The sequence below is a fragment of the Aythya fuligula genome, chromosome 5, assembly GCF_009819795.1.
Source record: "Aythya fuligula isolate bAytFul2 chromosome 5, bAytFul2.pri, whole genome shotgun sequence".
Lineage (NCBI taxonomy): Eukaryota > Metazoa > Chordata > Aves > Anseriformes > Anatidae > Aythya > Aythya fuligula.
Window position 1 is genome coordinate 54,657,994 of NC_045563.1, and position 21,422 is coordinate 54,679,415.

The 21,422-nt window shown below is 44.4% G+C and overlaps 1 protein-coding gene across 2 annotated transcripts in view; it reads left to right on the forward strand.

Annotated features, from left to right (window-relative positions):
• The window catches only part of NELL1 (neural EGFL like 1), a 286,549-nt gene continuing 265,127 nt past the window's right edge, over positions 1-21,422 (forward strand). Inside the window, exons 1-2 of one of the 2 annotated variants that reach the window (XM_032188786.1) lie at positions 1-123; positions 4,238-4,366. In XM_032188786.1, the coding sequence (XP_032044677.1) occupies positions 75-123; positions 4,238-4,366 (178 nt within the window). In that variant the 5' untranslated portion in view covers positions 1-74. The remainder of the gene's footprint in view (positions 124-4,237; positions 4,367-21,422) is intronic. The other variant, XM_032188788.1, reaches the window with a different exon arrangement.

Here is a 21,422-nt window from a genome sequence, read left to right on the forward strand (position 1 = left end):
CTCGGCTCCGCTCCGCTCCCCAGCAGCTCGCCGGCACGGAGGAGGGAGGCGGGCGCCGCCGCCGCGCCGCGCCGATGGGTCTGCTCCTGCTCCTCTGGGCGTGGGCGGCCGCCGCCGGGGCAGGTGAGAGGATAGGATGGGATGGGATGAGAGGGGACGGGACGGGGGTCGCCGCCCGCCCCACCGGGAGGAAACTTCGCGGGGCGCCGCCGGTCGGGTCCCCCTTGGCCGGGCGCGGTCCCGGCGGGGGGCTCCGGGCGCGGCCGCTCGGTGGGCGTGGGAAAGTTTGCCGGGAGCGGCGTCTCCCGGGGCCGGGCTGAACCCAGCCGGGGTCCCGGAGCTGTCCGCGGTACCGTCCCGGCGAGACGCGGCCGCCGGTGCGCGGTGCCGGCCGGTGCCGTGCGCGCTGCGGGGCCGGGCACCGAGCCCTGCTCCCTGCTCCCGGCGGGGCTTTGTTCTCGCCCCTGCCCCGGGGCCGCCCTGCGTCCCTCCGTGCTGCTCGCCGCTGTGCCTCGGGAAATCGCTCTGCGCGATTGTGGGAAGCACGCAGGAATCGCGGCTTGAAAATCGGCCGTAGGGTTGGCTCGCCAAAACGCACCGGTCTCGAGGGGTGCGGCATAGAAGTAGTTGGGAGAAGGTAGCGCTCGCCCTTTTCTCAGTGGCGTTACCGCTAGGATGCAGACAGACGTTTGGAAGGGTCAGCGGCTCCCAAACTCCTCCGTTCGGCATCGCGAAGCTGCTCGGAAAGTTCTTTGTGTGCAACAATTGCTGCCGAAGGGAGAGAGGAGAGCAAAACGCCCCTCGTAGAGCCTGCTCCTTCCCTTCGGAATGACCGCGCACGGATGCAGGGACGCGACTCGGCTGTGCCGACCTAAAAGTTTCTCCATCCCCAAATAGCTCCTGCGTAGGGTGCCACGGAAATCAGGAGCACGCTGCATGCGTTGTGCGGCTGCACGCTGCCTACATGGAGCCTGGCATGACTGCTGGTGATAGAGGCACAAGCAGAGAACGCGAGCTGTCGGAGCCGTAAGGCAGAATTAATTTCGTTTAGGGATTTCCTAGTGACATCATTCATAATTATATGGCTTAATCCTCTAATCTACTGTACTGCCTTCACTTCACATTGGGCCAAATCCACCAAGTCCTGAGATGATTTCTGCGCCCACCTCCTGTCTGAATTAGTTGGAGTCTTGCTCGTGTAAGCCCCTGGTTTAAGGAGAATGGCCCAATTACTTTAAATAGGAATTGAAAGCAACATCAGTCAGGATCAGGCCCGAGCTTTGCACGGTTCTCCAGGAAGAGCTTACAGGTTGACGATTAATTTTTAGTTCAGAAAGGAGGAGTATTGGCAGCCTCTTCTCCTGCTGAAGGGAGGCAGCATAAAACACTAGATGCAAGTGCCGTTGATATGCCTGTGGTATCTTTCTGATAGACTGTGGGAGACCACAGGGGAAAAGGAGACTTAGTTATCGCACTGAAGCTGCTGATTTGTTGTTTATTAATTATTAACTAGGCTTTTGAGTGCCTGCTGCAGCTTGAAGAGGCAGCACAGGAAAATGACTAAAAATGACTAAGTATTTTAAGCGGTGTTAGGCTCTTCCTAAATAGTTGCTGTGACATTAAAAATAGTCTCCTTTTTTTGGAAAGCATTTCAAAAGCTGGAAGGGGGCACGCTGAAGTTGTCACACAAGACCCTTCACTGGCATAAATTGAAGCCTGTGGAGCCGCAGTGATCTATGTATACTTGTTGAGCCCCAGGTACTCAGGCTGGAATAAACAGCTTTAATGGAGCAGCGAAGCTCCTGTGATTTATGGGAGGGCATAGGCTTGCTAGATGCGGTTTCTGTCCTCATCCTGTTGATGTCAGTGGCGGAGCTTTCACTGATGTTAATGGGGTCAAGATTTGTCTTGCTGGATGTTGTTTGTCCTCTCCATTGAGCAAGTTTTAGTCCCTACTTAGTCTGCCTTCGAATCAGTAGGTTTTTGCTGCTCCGGATAGATCCGACCCCTTTCAAACAAGGAACAGCATACTCTGCTCTCAGCAGGGAAAGCAGACTCTCAGATGAGTAAGTTCACACAATAAATAAATAAAACTGAATAAAATCCTTTGGTAGAAATAAGAAATTGTTCTGTTTTTATTCTAAAACATCCTTTGCTTTTATGATTTTGTCCAGAAAGGTTGTTCCCTCTAATAGTATATACAAATCCGTGTCTAATAGTATATACAAATCTGTGTCAAGGGCTGCAAGGGGTTGCAGCCCTTGCATTAGAAGAGTTGCTGTAGGTTGGAAATGGAGTGGTAGGTAAGTTCTCTTGATGACTGCAGGCAGGTGTGCTTAAGAGCAAGTAGTTTCTGGCTAATGTTGGCTACAGCAGAACGTGTATATTTTTTCAGTAGCATTTTGACTGTGAGCGCGGTTTGGGACCAGAAGAGCTGGCTGGCTGTGCTTTCCATGCTTGTGTTTCTCCCAGAAGGGGAAGGTGTGTTCTTGGTCCGTCAGCGTGCACAGCATCAGCTGTAGCTTTTTGCTGCTTTCGCGTCTGATACTAAAACCTGATGATGTTGCTGAGTATCTGGGAAGGTGTTGCTTTTGGATAATTCTATCTGGTGTCATATTCTCTGATCTAAAGTTTCTACAAAAGCTACTTATCCGCACATCCTTATGAAACACTGTGCATGTCTGCACTTCGATATGTCAGCGTTCTTGGAGGATCAGTTTGGCCAAATGCTTCTAGGTGTTGATTTTCATTGTAGAGTAGTGTTGATGAAGCCCTTTTAAAGCTGTCTTTTCAAGGTTTTTTGCTACTCAGCTCGATGTGCAATAGTGTCCTCTGTATTAGTACAGCTGTTGTCCTGACAAGTTTTAATACCCAAGCGAAAGAAAGGAGAAACACTGTGGTACAGTTGATTTATGAGTAGAATACGTAACTTCTTGTTCATTCTGTACACCTCAGTAATTTCTTAGAGCCTTTCAAAGAATCAAAGTAGAGTATTTGCAGCTTAACTGATCCAGAAGCACAGTCCTGGAATACTAAATGAATCAATTTAGATCTGAACATGATGTCCACTCAGTGGAAATCAATCTGGATGTGCTTTGCAGGTAACATCCTTGCTCCTCAGAAGTCTGTGGGAGTTTTGTCATTGACTTTGGCTGTATCAGGCTTCTGTTCTCAGATCCTGTAACTAATGACGTTAGCAAAAAAAAAAAAAAAAAAAAAAAAATCATTAGGAAAGTGCTTGGATCTTGTGTGAGATTTTTTAGCCTATCTCTCTGGCACAGGTCTTATATGATATTTATTGCTATGTTGAGAGGGACTGTGGTCAGGCTGGCCTCTTTCCATCCCTTGAAAAAGGAGACAAGTTGAAAGAATTTGGTGTGCCGTGGCCGTTAGGTTGCCCTGAACTTTTGAACATGGTAACTTCAAACTGCTTGAATACGTGTCTTTTCTGTCAATTCCATTAGTTCCCCAATCAATTCAAGGAGCAGCAGCCTTTTCCTGGGCATGAGCCCTTCCTAAATCTTGGGCTTAGACTCATGCTTCTGCAGTAGGTGCTACTGCAGACCAGAAGGTGCTACTGCTGGTTTAGGTAAATGAATATCCTTTGTTTGTAGGTAGGCTTTGACATGCTCTGCAGGCACTGGCTGTGCTTAAATGTAGAAGACATGGTTCATAAGCGTTATCAAACAATTTGGTGAATCACTCAGGGCTCTTTGATTATGGCATCTTTTGTCCTGCTACCATATCTCCTCCAGGGTCATTTTGTCCAGTTGGGAAGATAGATAATGTTTAGACTGAGCTGTAGGGCCTGTTCTGTTAGTCACAGCTAGGTATGAAATGTGAGAGGAATTTTCAGCCTTCACGTCTCCCTGGAAATCATGTAGCCAATAGATGAGTGTTGCAAATCTCTTTCATCTTTTTGCATAGGTGCTTATGCTTTCATTTATTTATTACTTTTCAGCCTCAAAAAGATGCTGGGTTAATGTAATCAGTTTTATAACGTTTTAACTTGTGCACAGTAAAATCTATGGAAAGAAAAGAGTTTAATTGAAATAATTAGAAAAGAATATCTTCTTTCCTGCAGCAGAGTTACTGCCTTGTAAGTAATTACTGTATACAGTGTGTGTGTGTGAAGATACTAGAAATGCCTGTACTTCTCCCTTCTTTTCATTACCTGATTTGAAATAAAAATTGATCTAACTTCAAGTCTCCCTTTCTTCTTCTCTCCCTCCAACAGCTATAGGATTTGGAATGGATCCTGACTTACAGATTGATATAATCACAGAACTGGATCTTGTGAATACAACCCTTGGGGTAACGCAAGTGTCAGGACTACACAATGCCAGCAAAGCATTTTTATTTCAAGGTAAGACACACATCCTTGGTTCTCTTTTCCCACTTATAACTTCATGAGCTCCTAAGAGCTTTGATGCCCGATGCCCTGTAATGGTAGTCTTAACTGTAATTCTTTTGCTGAAATGCGTATGGCATTTTTTGTGGGCTGTCAGGTCACTGAGATTAGAGGTCTCTAGGGGAAGTAGTTTGGGTAGGTTTACAACACTTCCAGTACGTGTTTTCAGATTAGCATGTCCAAGTGGCCCCAGGCGTGGGCTCTGTTGTATTCTTGGGCACTATCTCTGTCATTGTACATATGTGAGAGAGACACAAAGCTGAAGCTATGTAGGTAAGAGAAGGCAGTTAATGTCTTGCCACCAGTTAGTAACAAGTAGCAAACCTTTCATCAACTGTATGAGAACTGTTAAAGTGAGAAAATCGGACCATGCTTAACTGTCAGAGATCAGTACCAGGCATAGAATAAATCACTTTGAATTGTAATATTATTCTTCATTCAATATTCTAAGATAATGCTTGTGAGGGGTTATTTTTTCCCACTTTTTATTTTTTTCCCCTCTCCTCTAGGTCGATGAGGAGCCGTTGAAATGCGGCATGTTTTATGGTGGTCTTAGGTGAGACCAAGATTAAGAGATCAAGTCCCAACAAGGGGTAGCACTGAGACTGTACAATAGGTTTATTAGGTGAGAGAGACTTTTTTATCACTTGGGATTAAGAGAAACATTAAAGAACAGTTAGGAGCACTTCTACTGCGGAGGCGTCCAATGTTTGTTTTTTCTTTACTGTGCTTTTATTACGCATTCAAGTGGGTATGTTAGTGTCTTAATTGTTGCTCTCTCTCCTCTGTGGCTGTTCTTAGAAGCAAAAGATTATGATCTCATTTTGTTTTACTTCTGGATTTGCAATACCAACTGACTTTAGTACAAGTAATAAAAGAAGTGGGTCTATAGTTTTAGCTGACTTTTACCTGGCCAAAGCCGGTTCAGGTGCCATAGCAGATGCTTCTGGAGACCTAAGATCTTGTCAGTCATATTTCCAATCTGTGCTATGCTGAGTAGCACAATTTTCACTGTTTGCTAGATAGATGCCCAGAAGATGGGCATTAAGTTAATCAAGAATGTTCATTGTAATCATTTAAAGATACTGATTGTTTTGCTTCTAATACCCCTGACTACAGTTTTATGTGTCATGGATGAACAGTATTGAAGTACAGTCATTCCTCTAAAGACTGCAGAGGCCTAACTGACTCAAGATATGTTAGTATTTCCAATTGCCATTCTGTGCAGTTAATTGCAATTGCCCTGATGAACTCTTGCACTGAGCTTTCAGAGACTGGTGCTCAGAGCTGCAGAGAGAAGGATTGAGGTGTGTTTCTGGGGATACTGACTGAAACCCTCGATACTGAAAGTAGTTTTGAAAGGCTAGAGGTGGAGATGTTATGCTTATTCTTATTCTTTTGTTTTTTCCCTTGAAAAATTGCATCTGTAGTTTACGAACCTGAAGACTAGTGTAAAAAACATACAGCTTGTAAAGTTCACGTGAGCAGATAAATCCAAAGATAGATGTACACAGAAGCACTAAACAGAAGTTCACAATAAAGTGAATATATGTAAGTAAGTAAATAAAGTTGTTTTCTAATTCCCCAAACAAATTATCCTTGTAAATGCACACAGAAATAGCCCTATGCTTGGATATTGCCTCTCGTACACAGCTTCTTGGAAGATGATTTGGGAAAGTTACCGTCTTCACTTAAGCCCTTGGGCTAGGAGAAGACCGGAGACCTTTGGAGAATTACTCCATCCTGAGAGAGGTCTGTGAGGGATCTTTTTCTACTGCTGTCAGGCAGGATGGAAGTCTGAGGCTGCCTGTTGGCTGCTTCCCTTCTTGTTCGTATCTGTTATTTGTTAAATGTCAGCAGTATGTCGGCAGCTGTATGAATTCCCTTTTAGTAACAGGTGACTTACTTCACAGCTACAGTTGGGCTGTGTGCCAGGCCTTTGCCTGGAACCAGGAGACACTTAATTTTGATTTGTATTTTCCCATACAGTAAAACCAGTACAGAACCCAGAGGGATGTGTGGGCAACTGCTATGTCTCAGGTAGAAGGAATCATACTTTTTCCTGTAGAAGTTCACAAAAATCCCAACAAGGCGACAGTCCCGGGGAGAGGAAAGACTGGAAGTTAGCGCTTCGTTCAGAAATGTCTATATCCTCTTGGACCTGCTGCTCCAGTGTCGAAGAGGCAGCCCTTTCTTTACACAGAGCTTTGCTTTGATCAGTTCTTATCACATGCCAGTAGTCGGTGAGTGCTGTGCCTTGCTGCTCCAGCATCACCTCTGGGGCTCTGGGCAGGGGAGGTCTCGCCTCACCTGGCAGGCTGATTGCTGAACAGGGAGCCGTGGCAGGAGACCTCTTCACTTGTGTGCTTTCACCACTCGGGATTTCCTGGTTTAGGAAAAGAAAAGAAGATTTCGTGAGGGTGTTCTTCGGCGTGCAGCTTCCATGGGGGCAGTTTTGCCCCCCCCTTTCTTTTGCCATGTCCTTACAGCAACGTAATGGGGCTCTGAGCTTACACAAAGGCTCCCCAAGGAACGCTTTGTCTTGTAAGATGTGTTTTCTAAAATGACTTTACTAGAGCTGTTCAAACTGAGTGTGTTGCTTTGTGCATCCCTGGAAGTCTATATCTGTGAGGGAGAGAAATGGTAATTTTACCCCCACTCAGACAGTTCTGCATACTGCTGTAGTGTCAGTGTGAATTGTTTTCCTAGGCAATGTTTTTTCTGTGAATTGAGCTTTTTGATGCTGAAAGCTTTATGAGTTTTGGGCACTCTCTGAGTTGTGTTTAGAGCCCTACCCCCTTCCCCCCCCCCAAAAAAAAAAAAAAAAAAAAAAAAAAAGATGATGGGAAGAAAGAAAGGCACAGGAGAAAGTGAAACTATTAATTTTATTGAATTTTTTTTTTTTTTTTTTTTTTTTTTTTTTTTAAATCTGTGATGTTAGCTCTGTTAAAGGAAGCGATTTGTTTGTTAAAAAAGATTCTGGGGAGTACCTCGTGATTTGATTGATAGTAGAGAAAATGTAGAAGGACTCTTTTCCCTGGAAGGTTGGCAATTTCAGTCCAAGGTGACCTCAGTGAAGTATTCTGATTTGATAATAATATTGGTAGTAAGAGCTGAGACTCAGATTTCCATGTAAAACAGTTTTACAGGCAAAGAATCAAATTCAGCTCTGTTGCAAATTGTGTGACAGCATGATAGAACCAAAGTGCCAATTGAGAGTTGTGGGTTGCCTTTGGACAAACAAGTCTGTTCCTAATTCAGAAAAGCATAGAAACCTGTAATTAAGTGCAATCATCTGGGTGATCCTGTTGGGCTTTATCTTCGATTATTAGAGTATTTCAGCTGGATTTTTGATTGATCAGTTCAATTATTTGTGTTTCACTTCCATTCTCTGTGAAATGGGGGTGAGGGAATAATAATAATAATAATAATAATAATAATAATAAAAAAACCAACACACACAAAAATACAAACGCTGAACAAAACTGTCTGAGTGCTGACAGTGAGAATTAGATGAAATGTCGTTATCTAACTCACAGTTGCAACTCTGAAAATGGTCTAACTCATAAGATCCCTAAAATTCTGGTCTTATTTATCATTAATTTTACGGAAGGAGTGGGAAAAAAATCCTTCTGTCCAGATGGGTTGTCCCAGCAGCAAGGGACAAAGGAGAGTGAGTGAAGACTTGTGACTAGAGTGCTCTTGGGAAAGGTGCTCCCACAGTCCCGGTGTCCAACCCTACATCTCCTCACCTCCAGCTGGAAACCGAAAGAATTCAGGGAACCAGTTACGGGGGTGGGCTGGAAATCTACCTTAAAGAAATATATTGAAAATGTTGTTCATCCACATGATAATGCATTGTGATAATGTCTTACAAACACTGTATAAAAACATTTGTGAATGCTATCTTTCCAACGTCACAAGAAGATACTGAATTTCCTCAAACAGGACCGCGGTATACATTTTAGTATGTCAAGAAAGTATGTCAGAAAGAAGACCCTAGCAATTACAGGCCTGTCAGTCTCACGTCAGTGCCTGGTAAAATCATGGAGAAGTTGGTTCTCGAACTTATTGAGGTGCACCTGGGGGACAAAGCAGTCATTGGTCCCAGCCAACATGGGTTTGTGAAGGGTAGGTCCTGCCTAACTAACCTGATTTCCTTTTATGATAAGATCACCCGTATGGTGGACCAAGGGAAACCAGCTGATGTGATTTTTTTGGACTTCAGCAAGGCTTTTGACACGGTTTCCCATAGGATCCTACTGGACAAAATGTCCACCATACAGCTGAATAAAAACATCATACGATGGGTGAGCAATTGGCTAACGGGCAGGACCCAAAGGGTTATGGTAAATGGGGCTACGTCAGGCTGGCGGGCGGTCACCAGTGGGGTCCCTCAAGGCTCCATTTTAGGGCCAGTACTTTTCAATATTTTTATAAACGATCTGGATGTAGGAATAGAAGGTATTTTGAGCAAGTTTGCTGATGACACCAAACTTGGAGGAGTTGTGGACTCGAATGAGGGCGGAAAGGCCTTGCAGAGGGACCTGGATAGGTTGGAGAGCTGGGCGATCACCAACCGCATGAAGTTCAATAAGAGCAAGTGCCGGGTCCTGCACCTTGGACAGGGAAACCCTGGCTGCACGTACAGACTGGGCGATGAGACGCTGGAGAGCAGCCTAGAAGAGAGGGATCTGGGGGTCGTGGTTGACAGCAAGTTGAATATGAGCCAGCAGTGTGCCCTGGCAGCCAGGAGGGCCAACCGTGTCCTGGGGTGCATCAAGCACGGCATCGCTAGTAGGTCAAGGGAGGTGATTGTCCCGCTCTACTCTGCGCTGGTGCGGCCTCACCTCGAGTACTGTGTGCAGTTCTGGGCACCACAGTATAAAAAGGACATGAAACTGTTGGAAAGTGTCCAGAGGAGGGCTACGAAGATGGTGAAAGGCCTGGAGGGGAAGACGTACGAAGAACGGCTGAGGTCACTGGGCCTGTTCAGCCTGGAGAAGAGGAGGCTGAGGGGAGACCTCATCACAGTCTACAACTTCCTCGTAAGGGGGAGTCGAGAGGCAGGAGACCTTTTCTCCATTAACACCAGTGACAGGACCCGTGGGAACGGGGTTAAGCTGAGGCAGGGGAAATTTAGGCTGGACGTCAGGAGGGGGTTCTTCACAGAGAGGGTGGTTACACACTGGAACAGGCTCCCCAGGGAAGTGGTCACTGCACCGAGCCTGTCTGAATTTAAGAAGAGATTGGACTGTGCACTTAGGCACATGGTCTGAACTTTTGGGTAGACCTGTGCGGTGTCAAGAGTTGGACTTGATGATCCTTAAGGGTCCCTTCCAACTGAGGATATTCTATGATTATAAGAAGCAGGCTGAACAATGGCCTGCATAGTGGAACTCCATCCCATGCTCTGTTTCAGGTAGCAGAGAAGCAGGGCTTGTTTTGCACCTGTAGGTGGAAACCTCAACGGAACCTTAAGTTCAGTGGCAGAGAAAGGCTTTAGTTATAAATCAGGCAGGAGTTGGTGTTGGACTGGTCATTCTGCTCCTAGGCAGTGAGCCCAGACTTCAGCCTAACTGTTACATTATGTGATTATCTTAAGCAGTGACTTTTGTTCAGTGCTCTCTTCTTGTGGAAGTAAAATTTTATTCCTTTTATAACCTGTCAGCTGTGCACATTTCTTTTTAATTCTTCTTCCCTCAGCATCTCTTTTGAACTGATAGAGGCTTAAAGCCTTTACTTATAAAGCAATTCCCACAAGAAGTTTATTAAGGTTTTCTTGTTCCCCTTCTTCACAATCTGGCAGTATTTTTTACCTTTAAATTAGGAACTATCTTTTTACTATGTATACTACGTGTAGCACTTGGCAACTTAGACCACCAAGAACTGTCCAAAGTCTACCTATATATAGTCCTTTCTCCCTTGTCTGTTTCTTTCTTTTTTTATTTTTTTATTTTTTATTTTTTTTTAATTATTATTATTATTAAACAACTGCTGGATTTGTAAGGTAAACATCCAGCCTGCATCTCCTGCAGCACAGGGTTTGGTTGCGCTCCTTCTTCCCACTTTACTGGTGACTGCTGTTTTTTTCTTTACAGTCACGGCTCTGACAGGAAAGGTGAAAGAATAACAAGTATCTTGAAGAACAGAGAAAGGTTAATCTTTTTGTGAGAAAAGAGTGAATCTTGATTAGTTTCTGAAATGAGAGGGCTGTCCTGCTTCAGGCCAAAAGAGAGAGCAAAGCTGCAGCCTTGGGGGTTAAGAGGCGCCTTCTGGCAGGCTCCCTTGCACTTCCATGCTCTTCATAGGTGTTTCCTCTCAGGATGTTATGGATTCTGATTTTTAGATACCTTCCTCCTTGAATTGCTAATGACATGCTCAGAGAGTGGAGGTGTTTCCAGACCCCATTCAAGGGTCAGGAGAGTAGGTAGGCTGCTGCCTTGGTTCATCAGTGTGTGTGTGTGTCTTCTCACCTGAGCCTGTGGGCTGTGCCCTTCCGCTGAGGCTTTGTTCCACACCAGGCATTGAAGCTCAGTGTTGCCAGTGTGATGTGCAAGGTGTTCAGGCTGTGAAGCTCAGAAAAGAGCCAGGGACTGCATGAAAGGCAGCAGATAATGGCTCAGGGAGGAAATGTGCAATTGCTCTTCCTGGGGTGGACAGCACGGAGGATTGTATTGAGTGGGAGAGATGAAGTTTAATTTTAGAGTTGAGGGTGTTTGTCCCTCTATATGTAAGACAATCAACCAGGGTCATTGGTTTTGGTGATTTCTCCAGTATGTTTATAGCAAATGCGAAGTGTAAGCGATATTGTTTCTACAAAGCAGAAATCTTTCAGAAGAAGCAGGGAGGGCACACCATGGCTGGCTCAGTCTTGATCCTGCCTTCAGCTCCGGTGAGGCAGAGCAGCTCTGTCGCTGCTTCCTCGCATGGTGGTGCCTGAGGCATCCTGCCTCGCTGGGGTGCTGCAGAGGTTTGGGGCAGCACTGGTCCTGAGCCTCCAGAGGCTTCTCCCTGCTGCATCCCTCCCTCCTGTGCTCAGGAGAGCTCTCCAAAGCACACAGGCACCCTTGCATGTGTGGAAAGGCAAGAAACTTTTTTTTTTTTTTTTTTTTTTAACTTTTTTTTTTAAATCAAGTAGAGCCCATCCATTGCCTCAGCTCATAGCTGAGTGCCTGTGTGGTCATTTGCTCGTGGCACCCCTCATGCATGTGGGTTTTTGCCTTTTCTTCAGCACGCTTTCCCCAGGGCACCATTTATGTGATTGAGGGGCTGAGTGGGACCCTCGGAACGTCCAGAACCTTCCGGAACCGGCTGCGTCTCCTCAGAGACGCCCTGCAGCCCCTCTGCTGCCAGCCCCTCAGCACTCACCTCTGGCACAGGTATATCTCCATGGAAACTCTGAAAGCTCCTCAAACTTGTGGAGTTTTTCTTTCTTTCTTTCTTTATTTTTTATTTGAAGGTGGGCGGTGAGGTGTTTTTCTCTCTTCTGAGCCCTGTTGTGTCGGTCAATGCCAGTTTTGACTGGGGAGGTGTGGATTTTGGATTTTACCTCAGGTTTGTTGTGATGCCCATGTCTAGAGTTAAAGGAACCTCAGGAGGGAAGGTCTGCTACGGTAAAAATAAAAATCTTTTCTATTTGTATGTAAAAACAGTATGTAAGCCAGCCTCTTGCCCTCATCCCGCAGTAACGTTTCCTTCAGAGCTGCTGGAGAGTTCCCTCCGCTTTCAGCTCTTTGTCAAAGCTGTGCTGTAAAGAACTGATAAAATAAGAGGTGAAATAAATACCAGAGGTTTTCAGTGGCTAAATACAAGAGCCGGATGGTTTGTGTGGCTGGGTGTACATTGTTCCTTGGTGGCTCTGCACGCTGTTCCTGCAGAGCAGCTGGGCTGGCTGTGCCTGAGGGTGACGGAGCAAAGTGTGGCTTGTGGCTGTCAGGACAGAGAGGGAGGACTCGATCTCTTTTAGGGATCGTGGTTGCTCTCCAGCTTTCCACCCTTCCTTTCCAGACCTCTGTGAAAGCTTGAAAAGAGAGGGAAATGAATCTGGGAATTTCGGGGCGAGGACTGGGTGTGTAGAGACGATAATGCAGCTGGGGTGAACCGGCTCCTCTGAGAGCTGGTGAGGGACGCAGGCTGGTGCTGGGAGGTGGGTGGTGAGCAGCAGTCAGATGAGATTAACTGTGACAGGCAGGGCAAGGAGACTGGGACTCAAACTGGGAGATGGAGGGGAGAGGAGAGAAGCAGCTGTGGTGAGGAGCTTGAGGCCAAGAAGCAAACTGGTGACGGCCGGGCAGAGCAGTGACAAGGACGGTACAAGGACGCTGAGCTGAGGGGAAGGGAGCCGGGTGCAGGGATGAAGAACATGGTGAGGGGAACCATAGGCAGTGGTGGGGAGAAGCAGCCTGGACAGAGGTGAGGGGCTCGTGCCTGAATGAGAAACCTGAGGGCTGAGGTCTCAGGCTGGATGTGTGAGACTTGGGTAAAGGTTTGTTTACAGCAGAGACAGCATTAGGGCAGCGTAACAGGGAACAAGCACTGGAAGCTCGGATTTGGCAGTGCTGTAGGGTGTCTGTGACGTGCTAATTTTTAACAAATGTTTTTGGAGGATAAAGCTAGGATAATGTGTACTTAATTAATGACTTGGAACCTTAATTTTATTCTGCTTGGGTTGTTCACCTGTAAAGCTGAGGTACTAATACCCTTTGCTCTAACAACACTGGTGTGAAAAGAATTAATTAATTGTCGAGTTTCAGATACTGCACTGGAATAATTAACTTGGTCATGCTCTGTTTTGTCTTCAGAGAAGGATTTGAACTTGGTGGATTTACTGTTCAAGGTCTGCCTCGAATAGTAAAAATAAAACATCAAATCCTTGTTTGTCACACAGGTATCGTTTGCTCTTTGTTCTTTGTGCCCTGACTGAGGCAGGGGGACCCTCAGGAAAGCAGCATGTGATCCTGCAATTGAAAGTGGTACTGTAACGTGTACTTCTGGAGGGCTGAGCTAGGTGTCCATCGGAGACTTGAAAGCTTACAGCCTTCTAACTTCTTGTTCATATTTGTTCTTTTAATATAGCTAATCTTTTAATGTGTTTGGTATATGCAGTGTATTTTTTTTTTTATGTGGCAATGAAATAATTAGTCAAAGTGGTTTTTTATCTTGTGTAAAACTGACCCTTTCCATCAGAAGGAAATGACTGGAGTCAAAATACACCGAGCTGGGTGGGAATGAGTGAAATGAATCATCTCCAGTGGAAGAAATTAAAGGTCACTTGAGACATAATTATCGAACAATGCTCTGAGGCTCTGAAGATAGATAAACTACTGTTAACTTTGTCAGTGCCCAGAAGTAGTTTTTAGAATACTCATATATACGCATCCAGCGTTCGCTGTTTCCACTGTTGTTTAAATTTGAATTATGATAGAGCGTTGTCTAGGAGGAAAACGAATCCAACATACTGATCTGAAGGTACAATTGTAAATCCTTGCAAAATTTCTTGTTGAGTATCCCCCCCTCAAAAAAAAAAAAAAAAAAAAAAAGGTAAGTATGAATTAAAACAGAAACTTAGTTGCACTGAATTACAGTGACCAATTTCCAATTTTTTTTCCTATCCTGAATGTTGTCATGCTGCCTTCTGTTACTTGACATTTTTTGGGTTTCCCATCATGTCTATAATGATTAGGAAAGAATTCTGAGCACACATTGACTCTGTCCTTGGCAGTTATTTTTGCTTTCCTGGGAGACAATAATTGTGCTGCTTGTCTATCTTCATTGCCACTGTGGTAAGTACAAAGGGGGATGTGGGAGAAGCACTTCAGTATTTCTGTAGTATGCTAAAAGCCTCAAATGCTTCTGGCAACCTGTTGACAAAGTCCTGTAATGAAGATAAGCAGAAAGAAAACAAAAGGTCTCTACTCTTCAGTGGGCAGAGAGGGGGCTAGAGAAATTAGTTTGTGATTTTGCCAGTAAGTGCCGCATGCTTCCCCACGGCATGACCATCTAGGTCCTTAAAATGGAAGTAAATCAATTTAGATAACAGAAGGAATAACAGTCTGAGTTTCTTCTACCTTTATCAGAAGGGAAACACAACAAAAATTCTCTCTCTTCTGCAGAGTATTTTGGTGAGCTGATACTCTTAAGTCTTATCATTCTGCATGCAATCAGGTTTTATTAACTACTTGTTGAGAAAAGGAGGGTTAAACCAGAGGAAGGATGGCATTCTGAAATACCGTACAGTGCAGGCTTGAGTGCCAGCCACAGCCCTGGGGAGCTGCGGTGCCAGAGCTGAGCCTGCTCCTTGGAGCGAGTCCTGCACAGTGCCGAGTATCCCTTTCGTGGGGGAATCCTGCCTGAGCTCAGGGCAAGCCCGTGCCACGGCCTGACGCTGCAGGTTTGGGCTGCTGGATGGGTGCTGGGTTAAAGGAGAGGACATGGAGCGGTGCTTGGCTCTGTGGAATGAACGCTTCTCAAAACGCAGAGGGAGGGAAAAGCAGTGCTGAAGAACTGGGTTCTCGCTGCAGGCCATGGAGGCAAGTGGCCCTTTATGGGTGCTTTTGTCCCCAGGAGGGGACTTCTAATTTTCAAAACAATTTTAATGGAAATTTATTAATACCTATTTGAGAGGAGTATTTACGCTTGTTCTGCTTGATTAAATTACTTCTAAGCAGAGCTACATCTTTTGCCTGGAAAGACGTGATGCTATTTAAAATTACTGTCAGATGAATGTAATGATGATGGTGATGATTGTTTTTTAAGATTTTGTGCCTTAAAAAGGTACACAAAGGCAGATACAATCAGACTAAATGCAAGAGCCAGGCATGGGCCACTTCCTGTGGTGAAAAACCCTGCTGCCTTCAACTACCTATCAAGAATAAAAATTAGATGCTACTTGAGGCCTCAACGTACTCCTTCTATGCCAAATTTTAGATTAATCTTGCCACCTGCAGTGTGGGTGTATAAATGACACGAGGGGGACGTTTTTTTCCTCTTATTTTTCATTTTTGCCACATAAATGGTGTGAAGTAATCATATCAAACTGTGCTGGTCTGTGGCATTATATCATGTGATTGCCTTGCATTTTGTAGCCTATTCAATGATATAAAATGCGGAACATTAGATTTTTTTTTTTTAATAATAAACGGACAAGAAGTGCTTTTGGCACCTGGTGTCCACTGAAACATTCATCTAAATCAGTAGTTATGTAGGCTGTGTACCTGCTAAAATGAGAGAGCTGATTCTGTGGTTCTGACAACAGAGGGATCTGTGATCACTGATGTGACTGTGGTGTTTGACAATAAACCCAATAAACCCTGTGGCTGAGCGCTGGTGTTCTCGCTTCCCCAAAATGTCACTTCTTGTCCCCCATTCTCCCACCCTGCTTGATAGTGTTTCTTGTACGTAGTTACAGCTGTGTCTCTCATTGATCCTCCATGCCATAAATAGGAAAAAGTAGCATAGGATTACTTTACTGAGCCCAAGCCCCCCCTGAGCATCCGGGTGACGCCTCTGTTTGAAGCTGTGAGTTTTCCACTTGGCATCAGTGGGAACAGGCACCTCCTGCAGCGGACAAGTTTCTGTTGTAAAGCTTTGTTGTGTTTCTTGCTCCCCATCACCCCCCTCCCTTTTCTTTTTCTTTTTGTATTTTGTAACCCATAAGGCAGCAAAGACTCTCAGAGTGCAACAAGCATAAAACCAAATCTCAGAGGTTAAATGCTCATTGTTTCTGTGACGGAAGGCCATCTACAGATGGCACACAGACCTGCCTCTGCTTCTGTCTCTCTGCTTTGGCTCGTTGTGCATAACGATATTGAAATTTTAGAGCCTGTTCTTGGGAGTAGGGATAATAACCAAGCCAAGATGTGTGGGAGGAGAGTGGGCTTTATGCGTGTGTCATGGTTTTTCTTGGTCTGTGGAGGTCTCCACAGATATTCATCATGCTGTTTAGAAAATGAAGCAGCACAGCCTTAAAACGTGACATCTAGAGAATAATTTAGTAAATGCCGATGATTTGGAAACCTCACGTACTACACTTTATCTCAAGTCTTCCTTTCAAAGGACTCTAATGACAAGCTGAGGGAGCAGGGCTCTGCTGTGTGGTATTGGTTACAGTAATCTTATGAAAATAGGGGAAGTTATTTAGGTTTGCTTCACTGTAATTAATTATGAAGCCAGGAAAAAAAGTTTCTTTTTTTTTTTTTTTTTTTTTAATAGCATTGCCCACAAATTTAAAAGTCACAGTCCTCTGTGTTAGCCTTTTGTTCTCTGATGCCGGCAGTGCTTTTAATGCTTTTTGATGTCTTGTGAGTACCAGCTTTCAGATGGGATATTCAGCTTTTCTAGCTTTATGCCATCCTAATTGTTTCAAAATGTAGTCATTAAAAAAAAAAGTAAACATTATTGCTGGTGTTATTGCTAACGGCAAGAAATGCAAAAAAGGGGGACACATGTGGTGGTTCTATTTAAATAAAAGCTTATTTTCAGAAACAAAGGCTTATGGAGCAAAAGGGAGCTGTTAGTACCCCAAGCACGTTTGCTGTTACGGATGAACCCACAGCGATGGATGCTATCAAAGTTGTCATATTTTATTCATGAGTTGTGGTAGGCTTGGATGAAATAAGAAAAGCAATGCTCCAAATCATAATTATGGTGTAAAAAGATAAAACAGTTATTATTGTGACATTTTTGAAAATTCTTAAATCTCTCAAATAATTCATATAAAACTTGTGGAGAATGACTAAGTATGTTAGCTATGGCTACGATTCCTTCTTGGGGGGTTGTGTGGAACACTTCACAGAGGTGGAATGTAGACAGATTTGGGGAGAATATATAAATGTGTGCTTATATGTGTTCCAAGAAACAAAGACAGCTAGAGTGTTGAATATAAACATAATTGTAAAGAGGCTGACAGCTGAAATTATACTTCAGTAGAGAGGGGCTTTGACAAATGTATTATGCCCCATGTTATTATCACGCAGTTAATAAATAAAGCAGACACCCAGGATTTAATTTTCTTTAGCAATACCGTGGAAGTGATTTTTCTGAGGTAAAGAAAACAGAAGGGAAAATTAATTCATGAAACGCATTGGGTTAGTGTTTGTACAAATTGCAGAGAGAGAATAAGGAAACAAAAAACATAAGATTTGAGTAATAAATGAGCTAAATGTTTTAAAAGTAATTAAACAACTGCTTAGAGTCATATCGTAGGAATTTTTGAACCATGAGCATGCATCAGCATATGTTTACTTTGAACTTTACGGATAATTTCATTGCCTCAAGTTGGATTATTCTTGTGATATGGACTGGAAATCGGGAGCTCTGGGTAGGTGTAGGCAGGTCTGTTAGCTGCCGTAAGCAGCATTAAGCATTGTAATCTCTCTTTGCACGTGAAGAAACTGAGTCAGAGGTTGCTGAAGCTTTCCTGTTGACGAACTACTGAATTCTGGTGTTTTGAAGTGTGTCTTTAAGAACGCAAGTCTTCAGCAGGGAGGCGAATTCTGCTTTCTTTGTGGCCCTGCTGAGCTAGACTGGGATTTTCAGCACAGCCAAAATAATTTAGGCATTTTGGTCTCTCCTGCTTCTCTGGGATCTGGTACTTAAAATTCCTTTGAATATCCAGGCTCTGGGTTACCAGTGCCTCTCACATTCCTGTTAAACTTTGGAGCCTTAAAGCAGGCGTGCTTGATACTATTTCTTTTTAATACCTTGTCACAAAGCATGAGCAGCATTATCACCTCAAAGAAAGAAGAGTACTAAATGAGAAATCAGAATTATTACATACAGCTTAAAAATACAAATAGATCGTTCTCTGTACAGTCTATTGACAAAGCTGAGGTTTGTTTCCAGGTTAGAAATGTGCTAAGGGTTATAGTGGGAGTAAGGTGGTCCAAGCTGCAGTTATTTGTAAAACGTACCTTCTGTGTCTGATTTTTGGTTCTAGATGCTCCTCACCTTCTGATACTGTTTTCAGTTAGATGTAAACTTGTTCTAAATGTGGCTGAAGAATATGTTTTGTCAAGTTCAGTTATGTGTTTGCATTTTTAAAAAATCATTTCCGATTTGCTGGGACTGTGATTTTGAGCTTATCTGGAAGAGTTTTGTGGAAGTGGAGTAAAAACTGCTGGGTTTGCTTTTGCGCGAAGTCAGAACAGGAACAGTATTTTTAGGTGGCTCATTATCTTGTGTGGCATTAGCATTTAACATACTCTGAAATAAATCCCTGAAATGGACGGTGCTTCCGCAAAACAGCCAGCGTTTCGGTAATGAGTCTTAGGAATTACTGCTCCTTCATGCTAACATTGCAGACAGTGCTGCTGGCTCTGTTCAGACTTCTCCTCATGATGGGATTGCTACTGTAATCCTTACTTTTTTTGTTTAACCCTGGTTATTTTCAAATTTGAAAATAGCAACCTTTACCTTTATAGTCACACTGATGTGACGTGCTAGCTAATATAGATAAACAGTGGAAAAGAAGTTACAATCAGTGACTCCTGCACTAATTAACTAACAAGGCATGTAATTTGATTAACTCACATGATTTAAGAGCAGATGATGTGCTGTTAGCAGTAGCATAACTTCTGGAGCATTTCTACCAGCACCGGAATAAGCAGTTAATTTAAGGGATCATCCATTTGTAAATAGTCTTGATTTCAGCACGAGTCCCTCGAGGACACAGCTGAGCCAACTTGCTAAGGCAAGCCTGAGCCCAGTAGCTGCTTAAAAGGAACCAAGGGAAAGGGGTGCCTGAGCAACAGGTGATGTGTAGCGCTCCGCACATTGAACAGCATGGCTCTTCATGTCAGGAAGCCTGAGGCAAAGCCATTTGGCTCACTCAGGTTGTCTGCTTTTGCTCTGTACGAGCCACGTGGTCTGAACATGGTGTCAGTTGCTATGTGATGCACGTGCCCAGGCCTCCTGCTCATGCGTCTGTCGCCACTGAGACAACTCCAGCACTTGCCTTGGTTGTTTGGTCTGTCTGGGTGGGAAGACAAGGGCCCGGGAGATAGGAAACCCATAGGTAGTGGAAGAGGGCAGCCCCTGCTGTGTAGGCTTTGCTACTGCTCTCTGCTGCCCTGCTTTCTCTGTCCCCTAGAGGACCTTGTTTTGGCTGGGACTTGAGGAAGCAGGTGGCTGCCTTCTCTCATGGCATGTATTCATTTCCAAGTCTTGTGCAGTATCTGGTGCTCTGCTTGCTGCGGAGTGCTCAGTTTCCCTGGTTCAGTTTGAAATGCTGATAAAACAAACAAGAGACTTAGACTTTCTGACAATTGCCTTATGAACTGGAGCATGGTCATTCTAGCCAGTGCTCAAGTTGGGCCGGCTTTCAGGAAGTGAAGAGTCCAACATGAAGCTCCTAAATCAACTAAATTGGGGAAGAAATGGTGAATTGATAAGCAGTCCCTGATTTCCGTAGCCACTCAAAAATCTGACTTTTAGAACTGAGTTTGCAGTAGCTTTGCAAAAAGAATGGAATAGCTATATAACTTCAGATGCTAGATGAATGTTGTTAGGTGAGACCTAGTCATAAAGTAGTTTACAAATGTACATCACCATGACAGCAATATATGAACACTTATTGCCAGGGTAGTTTTGCATCATGCAAAAGGAGAGTTTACTTTGAATTATGCTGTTTTCCCACCTTCTTTAGCAGAACTGTTTTTGCTGTATAGTCATGGGAACTTACCTTTTGTAACATTAGCTATTCACTCTGGTAATTGCTCCATCCTCTAATTTAATGAAAACCCATTAAACCGAAACAATAATTAAAATGAGACATCATCTCTGTAGGAGGTTTGCATTTTAAAATCACCAAGCATTTCACTGCAGATGGATCTTATTCTTGAGAAACAGTGTTGGAAGCAACATGTAAAAAGTGATTTATAATGAATAATCATAATTTAGAAAGCTGTGCTGTTGAACATAATTTCCTACTGTTTATTACTGACTCTGAGTGGAGCTAGCAAGGCAGAAGCGAGTAGAGCATTTAGAATGACTTTTCGTGCTGCTGGGAACACCTAGAAGTAAAGAGGTGCTGCTGAGAAAACATCCTGCCTTCTTCCAGCATAGTTTTGAAGAGCAGGGAGGGGATTTTTGACCCCTCTCAGGGTAGCTGGCAGGGGTCCCTGGGGAGCAGCACGGTGCCTGCTCAGCAAGCACCACAAGCCTGCACACAAGTGCGTGTCTGTTTTCCTCCCCTGCCTTGGAAGCAGTGCGGGTGAGCAGCAGTTGTGCTGCTGGCTCTGCACTCAGGTGACAGCCAGGCACGCTGCTGTGCAGCCAGGGGCTCTGTCTCGGGCCCCAGCAGCGATAGCCGAATTGAGCTTCCAAGGTGCTCTGAGGGATTCGTGCCTCTCTGCCTGTTCCCGTGACAGGAGCATATTGCCAAGTCTTGCCTTCTGTTGGCATGTGAGGAGAAGTGGTGTGAATCTTCCTCCTGCAGCTTCGAAAAAAAAAAAGAAAGAAAAAAAGGTGCTGTCTAGCGAGAACTGCATTTTGCCCTTGCTAGGCAGGGAAGGACAACTACCTGAAGCATCTTCCTGCTTGGCAGTGAAATGACTTCTTCCTGGGCAGGATCCCTGTGGCTGCTGTTAGCATCCTTCTGTAAACTTCTGGATCGGTTTGTGACCTGTCTGGGACAAGGAGAGGTTTTAGAGGAACAGGAAGCAGTGGGCATCAGGAGCTTTGTCACCAGTAGTATGTGGGGGTGGTTTGTTTGTTCTGTTTTTGTTTTTGACCATTTGTTAGAAAGAAGAGTTGTGTGGACTGATGTGCAGAAAGGAGTCCGTGCACTGGATCCCGTTTGGACATGGAAGCTTTGATGAAGCTCCTGCCTTGGTTGAGAAGGGTTTTGTGACCCTGTCTTGTGTTTCCATCCTGGGCAACTTCTGGAAACGGCCTACACTTGTTTCGGATCCCATTTCTACACTGTTCCATATTTGGAAAACTGGTGTCTTAAAAAATTATCACTTTTTTTTTTTTTTTCTCATTCGTGTGGAGGTTTAAGTCTTACTGT